The sequence below is a fragment of the Aspergillus nidulans genome, chromosome III, assembly GCF_000011425.1.
Source record: "Aspergillus nidulans FGSC A4 chromosome III".
NCBI classification, from domain to species: Eukaryota; Fungi; Ascomycota; class Eurotiomycetes; order Eurotiales; family Aspergillaceae; genus Aspergillus; species Aspergillus nidulans.
Window position 1 is genome coordinate 3,236,566 of NC_066259.1, and position 23,654 is coordinate 3,260,219.

General features: G+C 50.9%; 7 protein-coding genes across 7 annotated transcripts, besides 1 other annotated feature; 2 read left to right on the plus strand and 5 right to left on the minus strand.

The window, feature by feature from the left end:
• Positions 1 to 23,654: part of a sequence feature (contig 1.158 1..283337(-1)) that runs on past both edges of the window.
• On the minus strand, positions 419 to 1,334 carry ANIA_08638 (protein cetJ). The gene is made up of 2 exons (XM_676815.2): positions 943 to 1,334; positions 419 to 896 (listed from the first exon to the last, which is right to left on the minus strand). Exons 1-2 carry the CDS (start codon positions 1,282 to 1,284, stop codon positions 552 to 554), a joined length of 687 nt encoding a protein of 228 aa, XP_681907.1. The 5' UTR covers positions 1,285 to 1,334; the 3' UTR covers positions 419 to 551.
• catA (catalase catA) lies at positions 1,856 to 4,279 on the plus strand. The gene is made up of 2 exons (XM_676814.2): positions 1,856 to 2,428; positions 2,478 to 4,279. Exons 1-2 carry the CDS (start codon positions 1,882 to 1,884, stop codon positions 4,163 to 4,165), a joined length of 2,235 nt encoding a protein of 744 aa, XP_681906.1. The 5' UTR covers positions 1,856 to 1,881; the 3' UTR covers positions 4,166 to 4,279.
• Positions 7,582 to 9,856, plus strand: ANIA_08636 (Zn(II)2Cys6 transcription factor; the record flags this gene model as incomplete). The annotated part of the gene is made up of 6 exons (XM_050611838.1): positions 7,582 to 7,707; positions 7,773 to 8,375; positions 8,440 to 8,553; positions 8,603 to 8,820; positions 8,869 to 9,210; positions 9,262 to 9,856. The coding sequence occupies 6 exons, from the start codon at positions 7,582 to 7,584 to the stop codon at positions 9,854 to 9,856; spliced, it is 1,998 nt and encodes a 665-aa protein (XP_050467820.1).
• ANIA_08635 (MBL fold metallo-hydrolase) lies at positions 10,960 to 12,101 on the minus strand (the record flags this gene model as incomplete). The annotated part of the gene is made up of 4 exons (XM_676812.1): positions 10,960 to 11,221; positions 11,279 to 11,623; positions 11,695 to 11,834; positions 11,895 to 12,101. 4 exons carry the CDS (start codon positions 12,099 to 12,101, stop codon positions 10,960 to 10,962), a joined length of 954 nt encoding a protein of 317 aa, XP_681904.1.
• ANIA_08634 (putative nucleoside-diphosphate-sugar epimerase) lies at positions 14,668 to 15,761 on the minus strand. Its single transcript, XM_676811.2, has 2 exons — positions 15,109 to 15,761; positions 14,668 to 15,056 (listed from the first exon to the last, which is right to left on the minus strand). The coding sequence occupies exons 1-2, from the start codon at positions 15,544 to 15,546 to the stop codon at positions 14,811 to 14,813; spliced, it is 684 nt and encodes a 227-aa protein (XP_681903.2). The 5' UTR covers positions 15,547 to 15,761; the 3' UTR covers positions 14,668 to 14,810.
• ANIA_08633 (uncharacterized protein) lies at positions 16,372 to 18,211 on the minus strand (the record flags this gene model as incomplete). Its single annotated transcript, XM_676810.2, has 5 exons — positions 16,372 to 16,981; positions 17,116 to 17,413; positions 17,472 to 17,488; positions 17,549 to 17,789; positions 17,849 to 18,211. 5 exons carry the CDS (start codon positions 18,209 to 18,211, stop codon positions 16,680 to 16,682), a joined length of 1,221 nt encoding a protein of 406 aa, XP_681902.1. The 3' UTR covers positions 16,372 to 16,679.
• On the minus strand, positions 20,087 to 23,366 carry ANIA_08632 (uncharacterized protein; the record flags this gene model as incomplete). The annotated part of the gene is made up of 4 exons (XM_676809.1): positions 20,087 to 21,334; positions 21,391 to 21,813; positions 21,876 to 22,849; positions 23,030 to 23,366. The coding sequence occupies 4 exons, from the start codon at positions 23,364 to 23,366 to the stop codon at positions 20,087 to 20,089; spliced, it is 2,982 nt and encodes a 993-aa protein (XP_681901.1).

Genomic DNA, 23,654 nt, shown 5'->3' on the forward strand with positions numbered 1-23,654 from the left:
GTAAGGTTATGAATAATAAGTCAGTAATCACTGTAAATATGTTTCTGCGCTACCTTCTGCATTTTTTAGCAAACCAATCAGTGGACACCAACCTGCGGTCTTGCGGTGACGGGACGGTGACAGCAGAGTGGGTATTGGCCCACTTCATTGACTAGGCTTAAAAAGCGCTTGAATTCCTTGACATTTAGCTCTGAAACTGGATTTCAGAATATGAATTTTGACATACTTGTTCTATGAGCCGTGTGGGGTGGATTATGCATCGTTGCTGTTCAACCAGGAATACATCTTAACTAGTATAGTATAAGCTTCAGGATACAACAGATGTAAGCTAGTTTAGCATAGCTATGCTTCTATTTATCAGGTACATTGATTTACTAACAGGATACTTCTACTATAGTAGACAAGGAACACGCATTTAGCAATTAAGGCAATGGAATTCGCACCTTCATTCGAGCACTAATCACCTAGGTTTCAACATAATGTACAAGCCACGACCAAGAACGCCGTACGCATCCCAGCTCCCAATCGATTCCATTCGGCCAGTAGATCCCTTACTTGGTGCTAGGGTTAGGCATCCCTTTCGTATGCGGCCACGAGCGGAACAGATCGGAAATGTGGTCAATGGGCGCAGTCAGAAGCCCAACCACGGTCTCGAAGGGCGGCTTGTCGGGAGCGCTGGGATGGCTGCGGCTGGGGACGAACATCTTGGTGCGGCCGAAGCTCTTAGAAAGCTTCTCGCTCTCCTCGCTGGAGATAGCGTCCTCAAGTTTCGGGAGGTCCTGGCTCTCTTCTTCCTGGATGTGCTCAGAGAGCGTGCTCATGAGGGACTTGAGCGTTGGCTCGAAGTTGGGGTCGGACGGTTTCATGTTCTGGAACTGCTTGAGCTTTTCTTTGACCTGTCGTTTGTTAGTATTGTTTCTTTAGGAAATGAACGAGACGTACCGTGTTGTGCTCGTGTCGGTCCTTGTCGGCCATGGCGCGGCCGTCGGGGAGGTTCTTCTCAAAGACCGGGTAGACGACAAGCTCCTCGCCAATGGAGTGGCGCGCAAGTTCCCAGGTAAACTGGTTCTGCCATTGGATCTTCTCCTTTTCGGTGGTTGCGGAGAGGATCTTGTTGTAGTAGTCCTCGATCTCGCGGTGATCTTGCTTGATTGCGTCGATGATGCGAGTCATAGCGATGGGCGACTGAGAGATGAACCGTTGCTGGAGAGGTGTAATGTATCTGGGAGCAGTGATAGACAGTTGTCTGAGAGGGCGAGTTGGGTTTAGAAAGCGGATGGACATTTTTCGAGAATTGGGAGAGTAAATGTGGTTGGTTTATATCTCTTATTTGGGTCTTGCGCTACACGCTGCTTCAAAGTGCTACAGATGATCACACGACGGGCGCTTTATGCAGGATTGAACCCTAGACGTCATGATTGTGCCTGTCTGATGCGATAACTACTCGGTTCAATAAAAGCCTGGATCCGATCGCGAGAGCAGGGTCTAGAGTCGTCTCAGGCCGGTGGTGTACGGCGCCGGCCAGTGAGGACCGACTGTTTAATCAGCGTCATCGTCACGAACGGGAGAAGCTGAACGGATGCGGAGACCAATGAGCAAGAAACAATTACTGCTGATCGGCTGCATGGGTTGCCGTGGCCTGGAACTGACTGTCTTTGAAATCGAGCAAGCGAAGCTGGTCCTGCCGCTGTTTTTCATCATCCTCACATCATCGGGCTAGGGCTGTGATGTCACGACAAGCCATCCGTAGATCCTGCAACAACAGGATATAAAGGTCGCCAGGCAGTGAAATAACCTTAATTTTCTGCAGCCAGTTTTTTTGTTCGTAGTGATTTTTACTATCTGGTCTTTTTATCCCATTAAACAATCTGATCGATCCTCATGGCTACTAGTATCACCGCCGGCCTACAAAAGGCCCAGCAAGCAGTGCAGGACACTGCCACCAAGAACAAGAAGATTGTCGATATTAGCCACGACACAGTAAATGTCCACACAGACCAGGAGCAGCGAACAGATTTTGGTGTCGCGATCACCGACCCTGATCACTGGCTGCGCGTCACCAACGAGACGCACTCGGGCCCCTCGCTGCTAGAAGACCACATCGCGCGAGAGCGCATCCATCGTTTCGACCACGAGCGCATCCCTGAGCGCGTTGTTCATGCCCGTGGAACGGGCGCCTACGGCAATTTCACCCTCAAGGAGAGCATCGAAGATTTGACCTATGCTGGAGTGTTAACGGATACTTCGCGCAACACCCCGGTGTTCGTGCGTTTCTCTACTGTCCAGGGCAGCCGGGGGAGTGCTGATACCGTTCGCGATGTTCGCGGGTTCGCTGTCAAGTTCTACACTGACGAGGGAAATTGGGATATTGTCGGCAACAACATCCCCGTCTTCTTCATTCAGGATGCCATCAAGTTCCCTGACTTTGGTACGTGCCCCCCAAATGACCGCGACTGAGTGATGCTAACTGCCTGCAGTCCACGCTGTCAAGCCCGAGCCTCACAACGAAGTGCCCCAGGCCCAGACGGCCCATAACAATTTCTGGGACTTTGTGTACTTGCACCCCGAAGCCACGCACATGTTCATGTGGGCGATGTCTGACCGCGCCATCCCGCGGTCCTACCGTATGATGCAGGGTTTCGGTGTTAACACGTTCTCGCTGGTCAACAAGGAGGGTAAGCGCCACTTTGTCAAATTCCACTGGATCCCTCACCTCGGAGTGCACTCGCTCGTCTGGGACGAGGCCCTGAAGCTGGCGGGACAGGATCCCGACTTCCACCGCAAGGACCTGATGGAGGCCATCGATAACAAGGCCTATCCCAAGTGGGACTTTGCCATCCAGGCCATCCCCGAGGAGGACCAGGACAAGTTCGAGTTTGACATCTTCGATGCCACCAAGGTCTGGCCGGAAGAGCAGGTGCCCCTGCGTGTGGTCGGCGAGCTCGAACTGAACCGCAACATCGACGAGTTCTTCCCCGAGACTGAACAGGTCGCCTTCTGCACTAGCCATATCGTGCCTGGTATCGACTTCTCTGACGACCCGCTTCTCCAGGGCCGCAACTTCTCATATCAGGATACACAAATTAGTCGTCTGGGTGTGAACTGGGAAGAAATACCCATCAACCGACCTGTCTGCCCGTTCCTCAACCATAACCGGGACGGAGCTAAACGCCACCGCATCACCAAGGGCACGGTGAACTATTGGCCCAACCGCTTCGAGGCCAACCCTCCAGCTAGCGACAAGGGCTTCAAGTCGCACCCAGCCCCGATTACAGGCCGCAAGCGCCGCGATCTCACACCCAAGTTCAAGGAATACCACAACCAGGCGCAGCTTTTCTATAACTCCCTCTCCGAAGTCGAGAAGGTGCACGTCAAGAAGGCCTTTTCCTTCGAGCTTGACCACTGTGACGACCCGATCGTTTACGAGCGGCTCGCAGGCCAGCGCCTCGCAGAGATCGATCTCCCCCTGGCTCAAGCCGTGGCCGAGATGGTCGGCGCGCCCATCCCCACGAAGGCACTGCGTGATAACCACGGCAAGACCTCCGTCCGTCTCTCCCAGTTCGACTTCACTCCTAAGGCTCCTGGCATTATCAGCCGTCGCATTGCCATCATCATCGGTGACGGCTACGACAAGATCGCCTTCAATGGCATGAAGGCCGCTATTCTCGCCGCGCAAGCGCTCCCCTTCGTCATTGGCACCAAACGCTCCGCCATCTACGCACAGGGCGAGGATAAGAATAGCTCTAAGGGTGTGATTCCCGACCACATGTATGACGGCATGCGCTCCACCATGTTCGACGCGACCTTCATCCCCGGCGGCTCGCACATTGAGACTCTCCAAAAGAACGGCCAGATTCGGTACTGGATTGCCGAGACATTCGGGCACCTCAAGGCGCTCGGTGCCATGGGCGAAGCCGCGCAGCTGGTCAAGGAAGTTCTGGGCAATGTGATGGGCGTCCAAATTGCCGGTGCGGACTCTGCTGAGCCCGTCGAATGGTATGGTGTTGTTACAGCTCGTGGACCAGAGAGCGCCGAGAGCCTCAGTGAGGGCTTCAAGGTGCTCAAGGACGCCGGTGATTTCACAAGCAAGTTCTTTTACCAGATCAGTCAGCACCGCAACTGGCAGCGTGAGTTGGATGGATTGGCTTCGACGGTTGCGTTCTAATCTCACTGCCTCGGTACTTGTATTTCCTTTATTATGGATTACCCCCCAGGCGTTGGCTGTTTCGACCTATATGTATCGTAACGAAGTATATGACTGAATGCAGTATATCATAATTACTATACTCAAATCTTCTTCTCACGATAACTAGCCATTCTTGAACGTCACATTAGTATTCCGTCTCCTCCATTTGTCTCCATTAACAGCTCTCTTAATACTCAATATCTCACAATTTTCAGTCTCACCCTAGCTGTCTCTAGACGTCGGCTTCTCTTCCTGCAACTCGATCCCAGTCGCTTAGAGCAAAGGATAGGAGATCATCCTTTTGCGAAGAAGTGCGACGATCTCAATAATATGCTTAGAACATGATACTTCGCCTCTTCATACTGGAACGCGCTTTAAGCGCTGTCACAAAACAATGCACGAGGGGGGTGCAACTATTTGACATTCTAGCACATAGCTCGGTGAGGCAACTAGACTCGACCCTTGATGTTAGCTCGGCATTACAGCGCCTTACGGTAGATTCCGCTGCGGAGAGTGCCGGCAATGAAGTAATCAACTAAGGAGCAAGCGGGATATGGTCTTATCGCGTCGTCGTCTCCAACCTGTATATCTAGCCGGAGTTGATATCGTACCGATAAGGTACTGATAAGCTCCAACTGTAACCAACCCCGCACGTTGGACAGCCTTACATTACATTCGATTCCAGCTGTGCTGCTGCCTGCCACCCTCACATCAATCGTTTCCTGTTTCCTCTTCTCTTCATTTTGCAAACTCACTGCCAGAGCATTGAACACGATACAATGGCCGAATCCGAAGTAAACCGCCTCCTCACCCTCCAAGCCGTCCGCTCAAAAGCACATCTTGTCCTTGACCTTGCGAACCGGAACGCCCTTAACCACTTCGACTACCACCCCGAGCGTCTCGACGAGACAGTCGAGTATGTAACTGGGATTATTCAGGTCTGTCGCCAGAAGTAAATATCCCATTCGTCACCAGAATTTCCCTAACATATCTCCACGAATATAGAGAGACTTCGGCCCAAACGCCTATAACACAATCCCGCCCCACGGCCGATGGCAGCACTTCGATGTCGGTGGTGTGTCCCGAGTGGATCGGTTGCTGACAGAATGGTCTGAGCGCGGGTACGACGATACAGAGAAGGTGCGGAGTCTGCTCGATTTGTTCTTTGTATCGGTCTTGCTTGATGCCGGAGCGGGGGATTCCTGGAAATTCACTGAACCGGAGACCGGGAATATTTATAACAGAAGTGAGGGGATTGCGGTTGCGAGTCTGTATATGTTTCGTAATGGGGAGTTTGCGGGTGACAAGGATAGGAAAGAGGCAAGGGGGGATCTCGTTACCGGTGAGGGGTTGAAGAGGTTTGATGTCGAAGCACTTTATCGCGGATTCCAGATCGATGATCAGACAAATCCGCTTGTCGGGGCCGCGGCGAGAGTCGAAATTCTCCAGAAGCTAGGTGCGTCATTGCTGGAGAATAAGAATATTTTTGGACCGTCGGGAAGACCAGGGGATCTTGTCGGTATGTCAACACTTGTCACGGCCTGCCTCCTATGATGCGGGCGAGCAGTGCTATACTAACAACAGGCCCATGCGAAGACTACTTAACTCGCAATGGAAGCAGTAGCCTCGACTACGCCGAGCTCTGGAGTACCCTGCAGACACTCCTCATCCCGATCTGGCCGTCGGACCGAACGAAGGTAGCCGGAAAGCCCGTAGGCGACGCCTGGCCTTTAATGGCACTACGCAAGCACGAGTCAACCGCCGGCATGCCGGTCGAGACAGCGACAATTGCTCCCTTCCACAAACTGACCCAGTGGCTGGCCTACTCACTCAAAGTCCCTTTCGAGCGGCTGCTGGGCACCACATGGGCGAACGCGCAGCTGGGCACTGGACTGCCTGAGTACCGCAATGGCGGGCTCTTTGTCGACATGGGCGTGCTTTCGCTGAAACGCGAGGCGATGGAACGAGGACTCCAGAATTCGGGCGGCTCCTTACCCTGCTTTGGTGCCGGGGATGACGAGATCGTGGAGTGGCGAGCGATGACGGTTGCGCTCCTGGATGTCCTGCACCAGCGGATCCTGGAGAGCGGGAAGTTTGGCGATGTCAGGCTATCCCTGCCGCAGATTCTGGAGGCTGGGTCCTGGAAGGCCGGGAGGGAACTTGCGGCCCAGAATCGGCCGGAGACGAGATCGAGCCCGATTCTGAATTCAGGGGATGGGACGTTGTTCTGAAATCTGTTAGTCTCAGACAGGGGTCAGTTGCAAAATTGGATATAGTTCTGCTTCGGGGCTCGTTAAATGTTTTGACCAATCATCCCAGACGGAACAAATATCAGCATGTGCATGTGCATGTGAATTGATTTCCCGCCCCCTTTTTCCCTCTTTGTCCCCTCCTTTTTTTCTTTACTTATTTATTTTTTTTTATCAATCAACAATAGCCGCCAAGACCCACACCTGGAGATCTTGAGCTCGAGTATACCCCGCGGTGTATATTTACCCTCTACGTTTGGGAGCCCGAAGGCATGACATCACCGCTAGATGTACCTTTGCAAGATAAGCCAATGGTAATGATTGGCGTTGCTCTCCACTGCGGACAGACCCCGAGCTAAAAGCACTCGATCATGCACATCGTGGAACCTTGAGGACGTGGCCTGTACTGCAGAAAGGTCTTTCTAGGTTAGTCCAAGTTAAGGGTGTTGGTTGATCCAGGGCTGACATCACTCGGGTTATTAGCAGCCTGTGGGGAATCATGTGGACTGCATTGATCTCGAAGTTAAGAACCCATTGGTGAGAATATAAAGTGGGCGGTTTGCATGACATCATCGGTTGTTGATTGACATTTTCAGAGTACTGTTAGGAAACGGGATATTTTGGGTCGCACCAGGCACATTAATGAAAAGGATCGGGCAATGTCTCCCATTCGCTTTATCCCATCAACCTTTTGGAATTTTCCTGGAATTGACCTGAATATGGCACTCCTACAACGAACCCAAGGGCCCAAACCCCTTTGATTTGATTGGCGGAAGCGTACGCCGAATCACCTGGAGTGAGAACGCTGCAAAGTCGGCGGCAGCTTCCGTGGGACCTTGGCTTCTGTGGCTCGCTCTCGCACTTTCTTCCACCTTCGGTCAGTGATTGGCGTGCGGGCGTCGGTCAAGCTTCGTTTGAAGCAAAGGCCTTGGGTTGGAGGATACCAAGAGTCTGGAACCTACGTACGATGGGCCCTGATCGAGATAAATACCCATCCTCCTGCTGGGAACAGTTATCCGGGATGCGATCAGGCGCCATCGCCTTCACTAGCTTCATAAGTGACAAGCTACCGAGAATTCCGGCTTGCACCCAGCTCCAGTCTCATCGCCTGCCGTGGGAATCCTCCAGGTTCGATCGTCTCGACCCATGTCCAATTCCCAGCCCGCCGCCCCGTTTCCAGGCCCGGATCCAAAAGCCGCGACGGGCGATCTGAATCCCGGTCGCAAGCACAAGACAACGGCCTGCCAGGAATGTAAGAAGAAGAAGCTCAAGGTACCTGCTCCTGCCACCTGCTATACTCTTGCAGCAACGGTCCGATTAACCGTATGTGGTGCTAGTGTCGGGGCGACCCGCCCTGTCAGAATTGCGTGGCAAACAATATAGAGTGTCTCGTCAATGAACTGGCCGACCAGCGCCGCAAGCTACCGCAGAAACGCAAGCTCGAGAGTCTCGAGCAGGCAAATGATATCTTGACCCGTCTACTGAAGGCCATTCGCAACAGCGAGAATAAAAAAATCGTCCAGCTTATGAACCTGATCCGCAGTAACCCGACACTGCCGGAACTGCAGGAGTACCTCACCGAGAACTTTACACGGTCGGAGATTGAGAAGTCGCCTGAGCTGAGCAAGGTCCAGCAGCATCTAGAGCGTGAAGCTAATGTGGTTGAGCAGGGTGAAGCTGTGCCCAGGCCGCCCCGACGGGTGCTGGACGTTCGACGTCTTGCTGATAACCCCGTTTATCGCGTTCCAGCAAAGCCGTGGACCACAGTCACCGACGATGATGACCTCGTTTCGCACCTGATTTCTCTGTATTTTACGTGGACCAACCCGTTTCTATGTTGGATTGATAAGGATGTGTTTATTGGTGAGATGCAAAAGGGCGACCTCCGCAGCCGGTACTGCACGCCATTCCTGGTGAATGCGATCCTATCTGAGGCTAGTGTATGTTGAGCGCCAGTTAATGTAGATCGGCGTTTGCTTAGAGGTAGCTAATTGGTCTCCCCAGTACACTTCCGACTACGCGGAGGTCCACGCAGTTCCAAACGACCCAATGTCGAAAGGCGATCAGTTCTACGAAGAAGCGCGCCGATGCCTCGAGGAGGAGGAAACAGAAGGCACTGTCAGTATCCCGACAATTCAAGGCCTACTGACTCTGTGGGTGAGGTTAGACGCCTAAGCCGCCCGCCACCGGCGCAGTCAGGGCTAATTGGAGCAGGCTAGTTATGATGGGAAAAGACCGCCTTGGCTGGATGTATCTCGATCTGGCCTGTCGCGCAGCAGAGGAATATGCTGCACTAAACCCAGCGCGATCTCCTGAGGATGAAAGTATTCGCCTTGAGGAAAGAGTCGTGAATATGGCACTGTGGGGTAGCTTTAGCATGGCAGCGTATGTTCCCCGGGGTTAGTTTCGTTTGGAAGCTAACGACCTGGGCAGCACCTCTGCAGCGTCCTTAATGAAGCATATCCACACTAGCCCGCCTGCACGACCCCGTCTACCGATGAATCACAAGGATCCAAGTGATGTCTGGTACCCGTACCCGCGGGGAACCGACCCGCTACCAGGTCACTACATGTGTGTTTTTGATCGATGGTGCGACCTGAATTGCATCGCATTCAGCATCAGCAGGGCTTTTTATTCAGCTGAAGATAAAGTGCCAGCTTCAGAAACAGCCTCCTTGGTCGATGATGTGTACCGGCAATTAAAAGGCTGGTATGCTAATTTACCCCCATGCCTTGAAGCGGAAACAGCAGTTGTTCCGCATATTATTGGCCTTCAGTAAGCCCCCTATGCTATACTCTGAACATACTTTCGCTAACTAGCCTGCAGCTTCTTCTATCATACGACCGTGACTCACGTGTTTTGGTTTTTGCAATTCTACCATCTATCCAAGGGCGAGCACGAAGAAGCCGCCTCTGCCCGCAATACCACTCTTGATAGCGCCCGGTGCATTGCGAATCTTATCATTCTTCACCGGCAACGCTGGGGAATCGAACGTATGGCCCCATGTACAATCCAGTGGGTCACAACAGCGCTATACGCCCTACTAGGAGCTCTTGACTCAGCTGAGAACCGAGCTGCATTTACCGAGCTGTGCACCACTGCCCGGGCATTCTCGAGGCGGTACCCGTTCGCGAAAGGCGTCATGCGAATGCTCCAGCTCACCGCAAGGCAGATGCAAGTGACACTACCCGAGGATACGGATGCTCTTTTCAGCTCCTTTGCCGCTGAGACATGGAGCGAAAAGGACCGAGAGGGACTCAGCAGCTTTTACCCGCACTGGGGAACGGTGATCCGGAATGGCCCAATACGGCAAGAAGATGTTGTCTTGGACCGGTTCCTGCAGAAATGGGACAAGCTCACCATCTCAGACAGCACACAAGACACCACGCCCGAAAAACATGAACCAGTCCCAGGAAGCTGAATATTGACGGTGGAGCATGTCTGGTACGACACTGGTGTTAATATAGTGGGATTCCATTTAATTTGTTAACGCAACCCAGAGCCTAAACACGGTAGTCCTGTTTGGACGTCATGGTAGCAACGCTAGCTTATGCATATGGCTAGGGATCCCAACTATTCCTCTAGTCATGTGTAGTACGGTTGTCCACGATTTAACGTGACCGAATAATTTAAAGTCGGTCTCGTCCTGAAGGCTCTGGCTTTATTTTCCGTTCCTTTGCTTAAGCGGCCGTTCTTTGGCAGCCATCGCGTGTCGCGTCATTCCCTGCCACTCCGCCGAGAATGCAAGGCAATGGATATTAGTAGAAATACTGCCTCTATTTGACCTTGTATAATAAATAGCCATTCGGCATATATATGGTTTTACCGAGTAATATATCATATATCAATTGGGAAGGATCACCTCCGGACTTCGGCACATTTGGCAAGATTCCAGTAGACTCTAGGACTTGAGTAGTCCTGCCAGCGAAAGATTGAACAACGACTAGTTCAAGAAAGGGAAGTGTGGAACCAGTACTAATCTTAAGAATCGACTATCAAGGGGTTACCTTTGCTGGAAAGCTCCAGTGGCTGGCGAAGGTGGGAACTGAGCTATACGTGTTTGATGATCTGCCACATTAGACCAGCATCTGGCTTCTTTGAGCTATTATTGATAAGTTCAGCTAGAATCTTGCCGCAAGATCGATGAGGATGTATGGGGTTTGTCTCCTAGCAAACCTACTGGTGGAAGCAGCAAGGGAGATCTTGTAGATTATTGCAAAACCAAGAGAAGGGTCGAGCAAAGATGACGCTTACCCGTGTCTCTAGTACGACTCTGGCGATGAACGCGCGTTTGAACTGATGTGTACGGTGAAAGTATGGAGAAACTGGTATCAGTAAATCAGCTGATTAGGGGTCGTGTTCTTTCTATTCTAATAGAGTAGAAGTTTTCTCGAGGAAGTCTATAGAGTTTTGCGAGCATCACCAGTTTCCCATTCCGCCCAACCACTTTCCAGCTGCAACTCAGACCCAAGAGTTATATGTCATTTGTTAAATCCTTCCCACCAGGGTTGACCAGGAGCCAAGTCAAACCGGCTCCTGCAACGGAAGAGCACGGCGCATATCCTCTTGGAATTTCTCATCCAGCAACGACATCAGGACCTCGTCATCCTCTTTCTCCATCCAGCTCGCATCATTCGCTAGCGCGATATGTACACCCAACTGACTTTGCAAGACTCGAAGCCGGGCCAGGGTGTCCTTGGCCGCAGCCACGTCAGTATGCAGGCATCCCGTACCCCCATCCGGCAGGGGGAACGTCGCGATCTCTTTGGCGCCTTCAAGCAGACCCCTGAGTACAATGCAGTCAGTTAAAATGTGCGAGATATGTAGAGAAATAGACACCCACCTCGAATGACAACAGTCGCTCCCCAAGAGAACCCACTCGCCACTCTCGATCCTAGCACAGGCACACAAATTGCCCGGCATATGGCCCGGGGCCTGTATAACCCAGAAACTCCCGTCGCCGAAAAAATCAATCGCGTGCTCAAACGGTCCAAAGGGCGTCCATGGCCCGATCAATGTTTCGCAGCGTTCTGTTGCGCGTGCCGGGTCGAAGAACCGTCCGTCCCAGGGTGAGGCCGGATCGGCGAAGTGGCCCGGGCTACAAAAGTCGAATGTACCGGGACCGAAATAGGCGATTGCGTTCGGAAAAAGCCGGCTTATTGGACGGCAGTGGTCAAAGTGGGCGTGGCTTCAAGGTCAGCAGCAGTCTCCTGATAGAGCAGGGTTGGCATGGGCTTGGGGGACAAGAGGACGTGGTACCTGAGCAAGACCGTATCGATTTGATCCGCCATGATCCCGCTTCGCCGCTGAATTTGCGCTGTGAGCGACTCCGCCGGATCAAGGACCTTTGCTTCCTTGATCACTCCATGGCCAATAACAGGGGGAAAGTCGTCCGAGTTCTTCATTGATTGTCAGCATCAGAAAACATGCATGCAGTACGGAGCAAGGGTGGCACTTACGGACGACATCCCCACATCCCAAATAACATTCCGTCCTTGCGCAGTATGCTGGACGAAGAAGGCCCAGTTGTATAATCGGAATTCCTCTGCGGCATCGCCCGCGTGCAGCTTGTGGTATTCGGCGGTCATGCTGCCTCCATTCAGGAGGTGGAGGCGCACGTATGCTTCTGTTGCAGGAAGCCCAACGGCTGCATGTGTGTCTGACATGATCTGTTTTTGGTTCTGGAGTGGACGATATTTGTAATAAGTATGTAGGGGTTCGTGAGCAGGTTCGAAGATTGGGGGACTCGGAGCGCGGGGTACACGCTCAGCATGCCCCACTGGCCGTAGCTGGATCAGGTAAAATCTAACATGTGAGTCCTGCTATCATTGCTTTAAGAGTCAACTTGTAGAAGCTATTTGGCACGATTAACGCTGTGGCGACCTTTGTCGCTTTTACGCTCGAGCCGTCGTGATTAAATTGGGGAAATTTGAGATGTATATATCCACTATATATTTAGCCCTAAAGTACAGTGAAAAGTAGAAAAAAAAAAAAAAAAAAAAACAGTTGAGCAGGCCATGTAAGAGCACTCATCAGAGTCGTTCGCTATTAGGTTCAGGCTTGGTATCTACCTACTAGGCTGGAGCCTAGAGACTTCCTACTCCTACCTGTTGCTGGTCTCTCGAATAGTGCGCGGCTAGGCCTCGAGCCCTAGTTATTTCATTCCTTTCGCCATTGCTTCTTGGAAAACATATAGCGTTCACGAAGCCATAATGCGTACAGAGATAACGGGATTATCATAATTTCATCATCAATATCCCCCAAAATGCCGGTGCCTAAAATCCTGCTTGATAACAGATCACAAATTTCATGAGCAGTTGGGAAGACACTACCGCTGTCTCCATCCCATCTTCAAAACCATTCAAGGTGGGTGTATTCCATCAATGCACAACCCCAATGACCAAATAGAGCTCCTAGATCATTATGAAAAGACAGATGGCAGCCGGTCCTTTCAGGACAAGAGCGTGCCTCGGCCTGGTCCATCCCAACTATTGTCCCAGCAGACCTCAGATCTCCACTTGCGCTTTGCTTGATGCGCTATGAAGAAAGAGTGATTGTAAGTGGGCAGGCATCTACCGTGTCTTCTTTGTTTTTGCGGAGGGGGCTATCGCTGGACTCGCTGCAGAGGCAGAGGCAGGGAAGATAACTAGAAGGCTGATGATGAGAGGGCAAATAGGGGAAGGTAACACCCAGTTGCTTGTTCTAACAAGGACATGAGACTGGTACTGACCTTTTATGTGAGATGATTAATGACAATTTGACAGCTGGGCTGAGCCAGAGATGAATTTATATTCCAGGACCTCGGGAGAAGTATGACCTCTATAGTGGTTTCGTCTCTCGCTCCACAACCCAGCAGGGTTAGCAGTTTTGTATTTAGCATTACAACTGTGCTATGCCCCTCCAATGGCACCCAGATATGTTTTCATTGTGACGACGCAGCTCAAGCTCTCTCCGTCACTATCTGTGAGCATCGCTGCAGAATGCAGATGAACGGAATGCCTTAGGGCTTTAGCTGCAGACCGGTTGAACCGCGCAATTACGCAATGTCAGATCAGAAACTCTCACCACCACCTGAGCCAAGCATTGAAAGCTGGATATAAGGTGCTACTTTGATAGCTCTACATTCCGAGCGTTAACAGCACCAGCCAATTACCCTAAGTACATACCGCCGAAAGACATGTGAGTCCACGTAAGTGCCATAAATCACTTAGAAAGTTTTCGATACCTGATAGGAGAGTCCATGCGCTGCCACTCTTCCTAGAGAAAAAATGTAGTTTTCTAGCCTATCACGACCGCCATCACACAGCAGCTCCAGTTTTGGCCGCTTAAGTGTCTTTTCCCAAATCCGACGGCGACGGCCGCGCCGCCCTACCAAACGTTGAAAAACGTTCAACTGACTCGCTGCGTTATTCATACACCTGCGTATGCTCGCCGTTGCAGAGTCAGGAGTAATTACATCGTATATAGCGATCCCAATCGCGGGTGATTCAGAAAAACACTGCTGATACCTAAGGCGGGACTGTCCCAGGGTTTATTGAATCCTTCGAGTAACCTCCGTCTAGGCAATGTGCAGGTCTCAGGTTAGGTCTATTATATTACAGGGCTTACGTCAGGCTTGTGAGACAGTTCGTGTCAACCTGAGAATCAAGCAGCCTCTTCGGATTCGCTGTCTGTCGATTTGATCAGGCTAACTTGTGTGCAACAATTTAACCGGCCACCGAGGTCCACTCGATCCTCTCGCCTAACGAATATCATAATCATAGCCTGACTGAGAGTTGTCTTTGAAAGCAGCAGAAATGATCTTATCACAGCTGTAGATGGTTATTTCGTATGTAGTGCCTTCCCTTGCTTCGCTTATGCCCGCTTTGGTGCTTGTACCTAGACTCCAGAACTGCAAATGCCAGATACTCTCGTTTCTGCTGTAAAGTTTTAATCTAGACTATCTCTACTCTGTGACGTCTGTAATAGTTGAAGATCAAAGTGGTATACGTCCAACACGTTTCGACTGGCTCCCTAGCCGCCGAGATATGCGATGCACAGGTGTAGCAACTATTTCCCCAAATATCCATAGTATTCAACCGTGGCCGCCAACATGAGACTGAAGATATAGACACTGGATTTTTTTTACTGCGGTAATCTGCGCTGTTGCGAATTAACGGGTTACTGCTTTTATTACCTCGCAGCAATGAGGCAAAGTGAGCGATTGACTTGGGTCTCCAGCAAAGGCAAGGCTCAAGCTTCAGAATTGTTTATTCGTACTTCGAGAGTGGGGAGAAATTGACCGGTTGGGTCCGAGTTGTGGCGTACAAATGTCCTGCATCTTTCTCCAAGCCAACTCCATATTTCTCTGCTTCAGCTGGCCAGTCCAGTTCAGCCTATTTCCTCCCCAGCTCAACGATGCGGCTATTCCCGTAGATCCGCTCGCTATCTACGCTTCCGTGCAGTGCAAGCTCGATCATCGCCTTGGCCAGAATATCTGTCCGAAGCGAAGTCGCCAGCCCCAAAAGTCGATCATGAAGCGTCCCAGCCATTGTCGGAACCGGCCCTGGACGCATGACATGTACTTCGAAGACGTCAGGATTTTTCTCTTCGTGGCGGATGAGGATATTTTCTGATTCTCCCTGCTCAGCCATAATATTAGTCTAGATCGGAAGGAGGGCCAATGAAACGCACCCTCAGTCGTCTGAAATCGCCCCAATACCAGAGCGCTTTTTTCTGATCCCGCTCGACGACTGCACCACTGACGAAAATAAATCTGAACTTGCGTGCAGAGTTCGGCTGGAGATCCTTCGTAAAGGCCGTTGCTGCCGCGGAGAGATAATCGAGCGAAACCCTCCTCTTCAGCTCGTCGTCTGCCCTCCGCGCCTTAGATGGAGTCAGGCCGATTGTCCAGAGACAGGCGGATGCAGATCTTAAATCTTGGACGAGGTCCGGGTTTGAGTAGGAGATAAAGTCGGACTCTGTCATTTTGTAGGTTCTAAGCTTTGGGTGGGTGGTAGAGAGGTCGCGGCGGGTGAGAGCGATGATGGAGGTAATGGATGGATTTGCTAAGCACTGGGTAAGAAGCTCTTGGCCGATCTGGCCGGTTACACCGGTGAGGATAACTCTCATCGTAAGGATTGTTCGAAGGGTTGACTTGGATATAACGCCGGCTCACGTAGAAAGTGGAAGGTCAAAAGTAAGACGGCGGACGAAACGCGTGCTCCTAAAATAGTGGGTTAAAGCCGATATCTCCGCTGACTAGCATAAAGCTCATAGGTTCTGAATATTGGCCGCCTTAGGCCACCTTGTTTGGTTAATGGCGGATCGGGTATCACAAAAACACCTATTGTACTGCTTCTTAGAATGTCTGAGGGCTGGGTAGGAGGGTTTATGTTGTATGTATGAGATAGAAGCGTTTGAAAGCATTGACTCGCTAGATCCAAATGCGCAGTACTAGGTCCCGCTACTGGAGTCAACGAATGTTCTCGTATGCTTGCTGGCAGGTTGGACCTCCACTTTTTATTAGGCTAAGGCCAGTCCGCGTTGAGCGTAGTAGTCATACTCTAGCAAAAGCATCTAGGAAATCCCATTGAAACTTGCCGGCTTGCCTGGGATTAGGGCAAACTCAAATGTGGTAACAGAACAGGTGTTGGCAGAGCCCGCGTAACGTCTACATTGTAGGCTTTGGGGCCTCCGCAGTTGGTCTCCTAGTCACGTAAACGAGGCATAATCTCCTGTGCCTAACGTTGTATGACAATTGTGAATGCCCAATGCAAATAATAAGAACTCATTTCACACAAAGCTTAGCAATCGAGGTTGTGGAGGGCTCAAGCACAAATTACATCAAGAACGTCTATTTCTGTATCATCCATGTACGACTCAACTCGAGCTTTAACTCATTGAGGAAACGGATCGTCAGCATTATGCAATCTTCTTAATACCAAGACTGCATTGAAAATAACCAAGTTTTGTACATCGTTCGGGCTCCAGCACATAAACGATGCGAATAAAACGACCACAAAACCACCTAGGTCTTGCGCCAATGCAGAAATCTAGGTACGTCCACACGCGTCATGCTCTCCCAGCATCTGTTGAACTACCTCGGGATATCCAATCGCAAAGATCCAGAGGCCTCGCCATCTATGGGTGCATCTCGCTTGAATGATCGGCACTGAGTATCTATGCTCAGCCAACTATGTCTTGTCTCGGTAGTCGAGTCAAGACTGTCCGTACCAGATATTCGGCTCTGGAACCACATTGATTTAAGCAGTCACAGTGTCTGATTCGTCATCCACGCCGCACGAAGCTTCCAAAGTCTTAACCTCTGCAGCTCCGGGCTGAGCTTCATTGGAGGCGGCACTTTCGGCCGCAGGGTTCGTTACGCTATTGTCGGCATCTGGCAGTGGGGGTAAGCTGGCCGACATAAAGACTCGTGGAAACGACGTAGTTGGGAATTCTTTAGCTATCTGTCGCAGCCGCGAAGCAAATGGAGGGCCTTCAACGAGTGCAAGGCGCGTGCTCTTTTTCTGCAGGTGCAATGAGAGTAGTGGGAAGTACCCGTTGTCTGTGCAGGCACAAAATAAAATGAGTCGGCAGTGCCAATCACGCGCTGACTTGTACAGATTGCCTAGCCATTGCCTCTTGTCAGTTCACGGCTCCTCAGGCTCAGCGACAGTTACTTCAAGGAGTGCCACGAACCTATAATTTTCTTATCAGCGAGTTCGGGGCCCGGCCCAACATCCACAAAATCACAATTTTCATGGCCGGAATTAAACCCACGGACGAAATCGGCGAGGTCCTGTCCCGCAGGAATGATCCCCGCATGACGGTATGCTTTCGATAAGCCCACGACGTTGGCATAGACACGGATCCTGATATCCGCACGTCTGCCTGCGGCAGGGTCGATATTGTCAATGTATTTGCGCACATCCTTGACAAAGCGTTCAGCTAACCTAGCACCACCGCGCCGGCCCTGTGTTACATACTCCGGGTTAAACTGCGCGTGGGATCTGGTCAGCATGATTAGGCCATCTCTTTCGAAGGGGTAAGCCCACATTCATGGCATCGCCATCTACCAGAACGAGGATATAGCTGCACGATGCCTATTTAACATGAGCGGCGATCATCTCACAAGGAAGCGGAAAGGCAGGAGCCTCGACCTGAGCTAGTTGTACAGCCGCCGCTCTGAAGTCGCCGCGTGACTTCGGAAACGCAGATGCCGTGCCACTTTGGAAGCTTGGGTTATCGATTTTGTCTTCCTCGCCTGAAATGAACAGGACATTTGTCCGATCATTTGTCTCGTTGATCGACTCCTGCAATCTCATCAACTCCTCCAATTTCATCTCCAGTTCATTGGAGCTGATGGAGATTTTCTACGGCACCACCACATTTATCAGGTCTAGGTCCGAAAGAAGGGAAGGAATCAACGAACTGACAAGACAGCATTTGTGCTGTCTTCAACAGCGCGCGTCACGGCATGCGCCACATCTTTGATATCGACCTTGGTAGCCGGGGGTTCCACGGAGTGTAGGAACCGCTGTTGGAACTTGATTATGTCCCGCAAGCCCTTAATCTCCTGGACTGGATCACTGTTCAAGTGATCTGAATTCCCATAATTATCTGGCTTAGGACTGTGAGTTGTAGCACGAAGCGCTTGAGGTTGACTTGCATGCCGATTCCTAGAAGGTTGAGCTCGAGTTGCAGGAAAAGTTGGTTGCAAGGCCTCAGGCTGACCTGGAGTATATGAGGGGGGGTTTCGTCTCCAGCCTCGAGCAGCACGGGATACTCCCCTCATCGTGGGCCAGGAATTGGGAAATCAACATTCAGGACTCGTGGGTGTTGTGGGGAAGTGGTGAGGGAACGACGCAGCAACCTACCATTACCTGCCGCGGGAGATGGGGCGGGTATGAGTCAGCCATCATGTGACTTACTGTGTTAGATAAAAGAACGATGCTTCTGCTCTTATCCATATCCGTCACTAGGTCGCTGTTTTGGGTGTTGGAGAGACCTATGCAGCGGCAGCAGCTGTCGTATGTTCGTCATCTTTGTCATTTTTGATACTGGCACTGATTGACGACTTCTGGCGGACTCTGATGCTAGATCTGTTCGTGATGCAAATTCACCTTCACGTGACGTTGTCAGTGAAGAAATCGAGTAGCTTAAGACAGAGGCACTTTTTCGTTGTGAGTGTTTGATGGGTTGCTTCTAAAGGCCTTCCGTTGATCAATGGCGGGTTTAGGTTCGAGGATTTGAGGAGGTGCGAAGTAGCGGGTTGAAAAGAATAGCTATAATGGCGTTTGTTAGGAGCATGAAAAAGGGCAAAAGCCATATGGAGAGATGATTATACGGGCGACAGATGATTTGCTGAAAAAGCTAGCCAACCTGGACCGAAACAATCCTGTAGCTAGACAAAGGCCGCTTATACGTGGTACACCCGACGCCAACCCTAATTCCAGCTCAGCTCGGTGGCTGTGCTTATTGCGGAAGCAAGTGAACTAGACTTCAAAAAGCAAGTCGCACCAAGTTGTGCATCATCAGGCAACATTTGGTGTTAGCGTGATATGTCCCCATCTAATTGGCATCAACTTGCTGTACCCGTGTGCAGCGAGCCCTAAGTGCCCGTCCGGGTGCTAACGCTGTTGCAGCCTCTGGCTGAAGCTGAGGTTATTTTCACATTCTCCTTTCCAATCCTAACTCTGCGCTGCACCAAGTAGCCGTAAAGGGGACAGTATCGCTGAATATTGTTCTGATATCCACAGTGTCAACCGTACCAAACCCATACAATATTTCGAATACTACACGATTGATATGCCAGGTGGATGGTCGATACCGCCTGCACAAATCACGGATGATACAGTCGTCCAGAACCACTCGTCAAATGCTGCATGAGTTGAGCTTATTCGCACCGCACTGCCATTGAGGGGGAGATAGCTTCCGGCGAGAGAAAGAAAGTCGAATCTGTCCTGTGTCGCTGGACAGGCGGGCGTTGATTAAGCATGTCCTAATTGTTCAACCCATCTTCGCAAGTTTCATTGCGTTATAGACAGAAGTTCCGTACGCAACTATGATTATCGCCATGCAGAATTGACATCATCCGCTCAAATCTTTAGCGGTATGCCTCCCTTTCTACTCGAATCCAGTACCACCGTCGTCGAAGACAATTTGTTAGGAAGAAAGACTCGGCTCTTGAAGTAATTCCCTATCTTTCTCTAGTTCTTTTCTTTCTTTTCTTTCTTTCTTTCTTTCTCTTTTCTAATACATCTATAGCCTCATAGGCGTGAGGACCAAGTCTTCGCGTACAGAACAATAATAGCCAGCCCACCGAACATGTAGAACAAAATTAGAAAAAAGACAAGAATAAGTACCGATAATTTGAGCCGGTAGAACCCTAAACCGAGGCCGAAGCTGATCCGAGCACCTTGCTGAAATACACTGACAAAATGTTGTGAGGGGAGAGAGGTGATGGTTGGAAAAGAGAAACAGGAAGCCATAACGATGATCAAAATGAGATGGTAGAACAATTGCAAGACTGGTATAAGAGCATTGACTAGGATAATGAATGCGAAAGAATAGAGGACTCGTCATGAAAGACGACTAGCACGTTGATGTGTTGAGGAGCTTTTTTTTTCTTAGGTGAAGGACCTGAAAATCACTTTCGACGGTCAAGACATTAGAAGCCGCCCATTTTGGCGTCGTCTGAGCTGCCATCATTGTGTTCTTTATTGTGTTGCTGAGTATTTCGGATGGTGAAAGTCGGGTAAGCAGGAGCTGGGGTTGGTGACTCTGTATCTGCCTTAGGGTCTGAAATATGCCACTCATTTTGCGCCTCTTTGGGAGGACGATGGATGGAATCATTCGACACCGGAATAACAGGGTATCCAAAGAGGTTCTCAGGGGCTGCTTCCACTCGCGCAATCGCGTAATAGCCGAATGCGTCGGTGTCTTTGGCGGGCGGGTCGAGATATGGGTTGTCCCATGAGGCCTGCGCCGTGAAGGGTGTAATTCTTGAAGTCGAGGCTGCGGGGGGTTTGTTAGCCCCAGAGGCTCGCTGTAAGACTTGATACCCATATCCAGCGACGGGGTTGGGATCAGGTTGAATGGCTTGAACAGTGCGCTCGTTTGTGGCTTCATATTCATTCGTAGCGGCGCTTCTCTCTTGCTCTCCGCAACCGAACATCTTGGTTTGGCCTCTTTTCTCCCGACCCCCTTGATCCAGGCGTTGTCTTCTAGTGTTTCCCAGGGCTTGAGCCCTCTCATAGGTGGTTGTTTGAAAGCCTGATCTGCATCTGGTGTTGGTTTGGAACTGACCAGGATGGAGAGAGTTATAGAACTGCATCTTCTCGAGGGTCGGGTCAATCGGGATGCTGTAGTGAGACGACATTGCGCTGTTCGGCTGAGCCATTATTGAGCGCTCGGTTGCTTGATTGGTTGTCGCCTGGACCTGGCTAATCGCGTCTGCCATTTCAATGTTAATTTCATGCTGAACTGCTACCTCCATCCGGCTTTGCGGAGGCCGTTGATCTGTTTGTTGCTGTGCGTTCTGTGGTAGATGCTCTGTTTGTTGCTCGAGTTCATTCTGTAGTTGCTCTTCCACCTGTTGTTCTAGCTGTTTATCAGGCCGTGTCTCTGCCATCGATGCTGTAGCCCGCGACTGTGTTCGGGACCTTCCCCGAGTGTATCGTTTTGATTCCTTCATGTGCCTGGTTCGCTGGTGATAGTCAGCCATCATTTGTTTCTGCCGGGCCTTCTGCCATTCTATGCTGTAAACTCTCTTTTCGCGCGTTCCAGGCAGTTGCTCGTTTCCAGTCCTCTGGCGCCGCTCCTCTTGCCGCATATTATATCTGACCCTCTTCTCTTCCACTTCAGCCTTTGTTGCAAGTCGTCTTTGACGTTCTTCCGGCGTCTCACCGGTGGGTTCCTGGTAGCAAGGTTAGCGGTGCAAAATTCCCCTCGAGTGAATGTTGAAGGACGTACCTCATCTCCTTCAGGGAAGGGGTCCGGTAGAGGCCATGGCCAGTCTATTTCGTGCAAATTGTACTTTTCGTAGATCCTGTCCGGCACCTGGTATGCCCTATCGAAGGGAAGGCAGGGCTCAGCTTTCGGTTGATCAGGATCCGGTCGTTCGAGACTCCTTCCCCTGAGGTAAACTAGCTCTCCAGCCCTGGGCGGAGGCGGCAGGGGTACGTCTTCCCAGTTGCAGAAGAGCTTATGAGGGTCATCAGTCCGCTTCTTAATGATGTTGAAATTGATGTCATAGCCATGGTTGATCCACCGTTGTCCGGTAAACTGTCTTCTGGTGAAAGGATGCTTTCTCTCCGTCATGGTGCATGGCTGAAAAGCCTTGACGCAGTTTATGCACGCATTGATTTGGTCAGTTCTGCATGCTCTACCCATAAACTAGAACAAGGGTATATTAGAGGATTACGGAACATATAGAATAGAGTGAGGAACCGACTTACAAAACACCGATCGCACGTAGGCACTCCCATATCCATTAGGCCTGGCTTGTTACTGAATTCCGAAGCTTCAGCGCTGGCACGCATCAGCTCGCTGTAGTCTAGCTCGCATGACACATTCTCGGCCTGAATTTTGTAATGGTTCGCGAAATGCCACCACCAGGCATCGCGGTAGCCTCTCCCTTTACCCCTCTCACCCTTCATCGAATTCCGGCGCCAGAGGGCTGATTCTATCTTTTGGAGGTAGCTGCGATCGCTCGGAATTGGTATCCAGTGAAGAAACGCGGTCGTCTTTGTGCCCACTCCGTATCCTCTATTGGCCTTGAGTTCATCCTTGGCTTTCTTCTGGGCTTCTTTTCGAAGTCTCGCTCGGTCTTTCCAAGTGGTCTTCCTCCTGCGACAGTAGGCTGCGGGCGTTACTGTGGTATCAGAAGCAGCGCCTAGCTGGGTATTAGTAGCCTCAGAAACCGCACTCCGTTGGATAAGAGTGGGTTCAGTTGACTCGGATTCAGAATCAGGTCCGTATTTACTGCTTTCAGCCATCTCGCTTGTAGTAGCATTATTAGTCTCAGTTCCGCATCCTGTCAAAATGGGGGTTGAGGGTCTGGTAACTGAAAGCCCGAAGGATGATGCCGTGGGGACACCCTGCCCATAAAACTGTGGGAATAGGCTGACTATCTGTGAAGTTGCTGCAGAGATGTCGAAGCGATCCTCCACAGGCTGCTGGCTAGTCATTGCCGAAATCGTCTGGCCAGCTAGGACTCGAGACTGGTTCTCGTCATGATGTGCAGGATATACCGAAGGATTGCAATTATCCTTTTGTTTCTGATCCCCCCTCGATGTTGCATTATTACTTTTGTCACTTGGCGCCGGCTTCTCGGGGAACACCGTCCGGATACTTTCCCCATGATTATGAGTCGTAGATCTGACGGCCTGCAAAGAAGTGGACGGCGCTGACTGCCTTGGATCTGGCTCGGCTGTTTGGGCGTTTGGTAGACGTTTGGAAAGGTGTGCTTGTTCGCTAAACCTTGCCTCAGAAAGTGCCACAGAAGTTGATCTCGTGGTGCTTCTGGTGACTGGGGGCTTGTACCTGGAATATTCCTTCTTTTTCTGTTCAAAGTCCTGGATTCCCTAGATAAGATGATCAGCGATTGTACCATAAGACAGTGAGCCCTTAGTCCTGCTAGCGGGACCTGAAGAACGAGGAGCGGTTCGTCTTCTGCTTGCCTTTGATCCTTGGCCTAGTTGTTGACGCTTTGGAGGAGTCGCCTGTCTACTTGACCCAACCCCGGACTCTTGGGCTCGACGCTTCCTAGTCTGGGATCTCGTCTCTCTGATTAGAGTCTGAAAAGGCCCCTTTTCTTCGCGTTCAACGGCATTGTATGCTTCACGCTGACGCTTTCTCGAAGGCTTTGTTATCTGCGCTGCAGCTTGAGCATCGGCCGCAGCCCGATCACGCTTGGCCTTTTGCACCATAGATTTTGTTATCGGCATGGACTTCTATCCACTAGCGATTGAAAAGCAATATTGTGAAATGGGGTATGAGGTGTTTGGGGGAGAAACAACAGAGTCCTGCTGTAAAGCTGTGACTAGTAGGCCGATCACGACAGGGAAGGATAAGGTTCTGAGGGCGTTAGAGTAACAGAGAAGAAGCTTCCGCTTCAGAGGGAAGCAGTACACCCTGACGAAGATACAACAAGAGTTAATATGCTCAGTGAATAGATAAGGGACGGTGGATGCAAGAGAGGACTAGGAGGGAGATATTCATTTAACGGCTGCTGT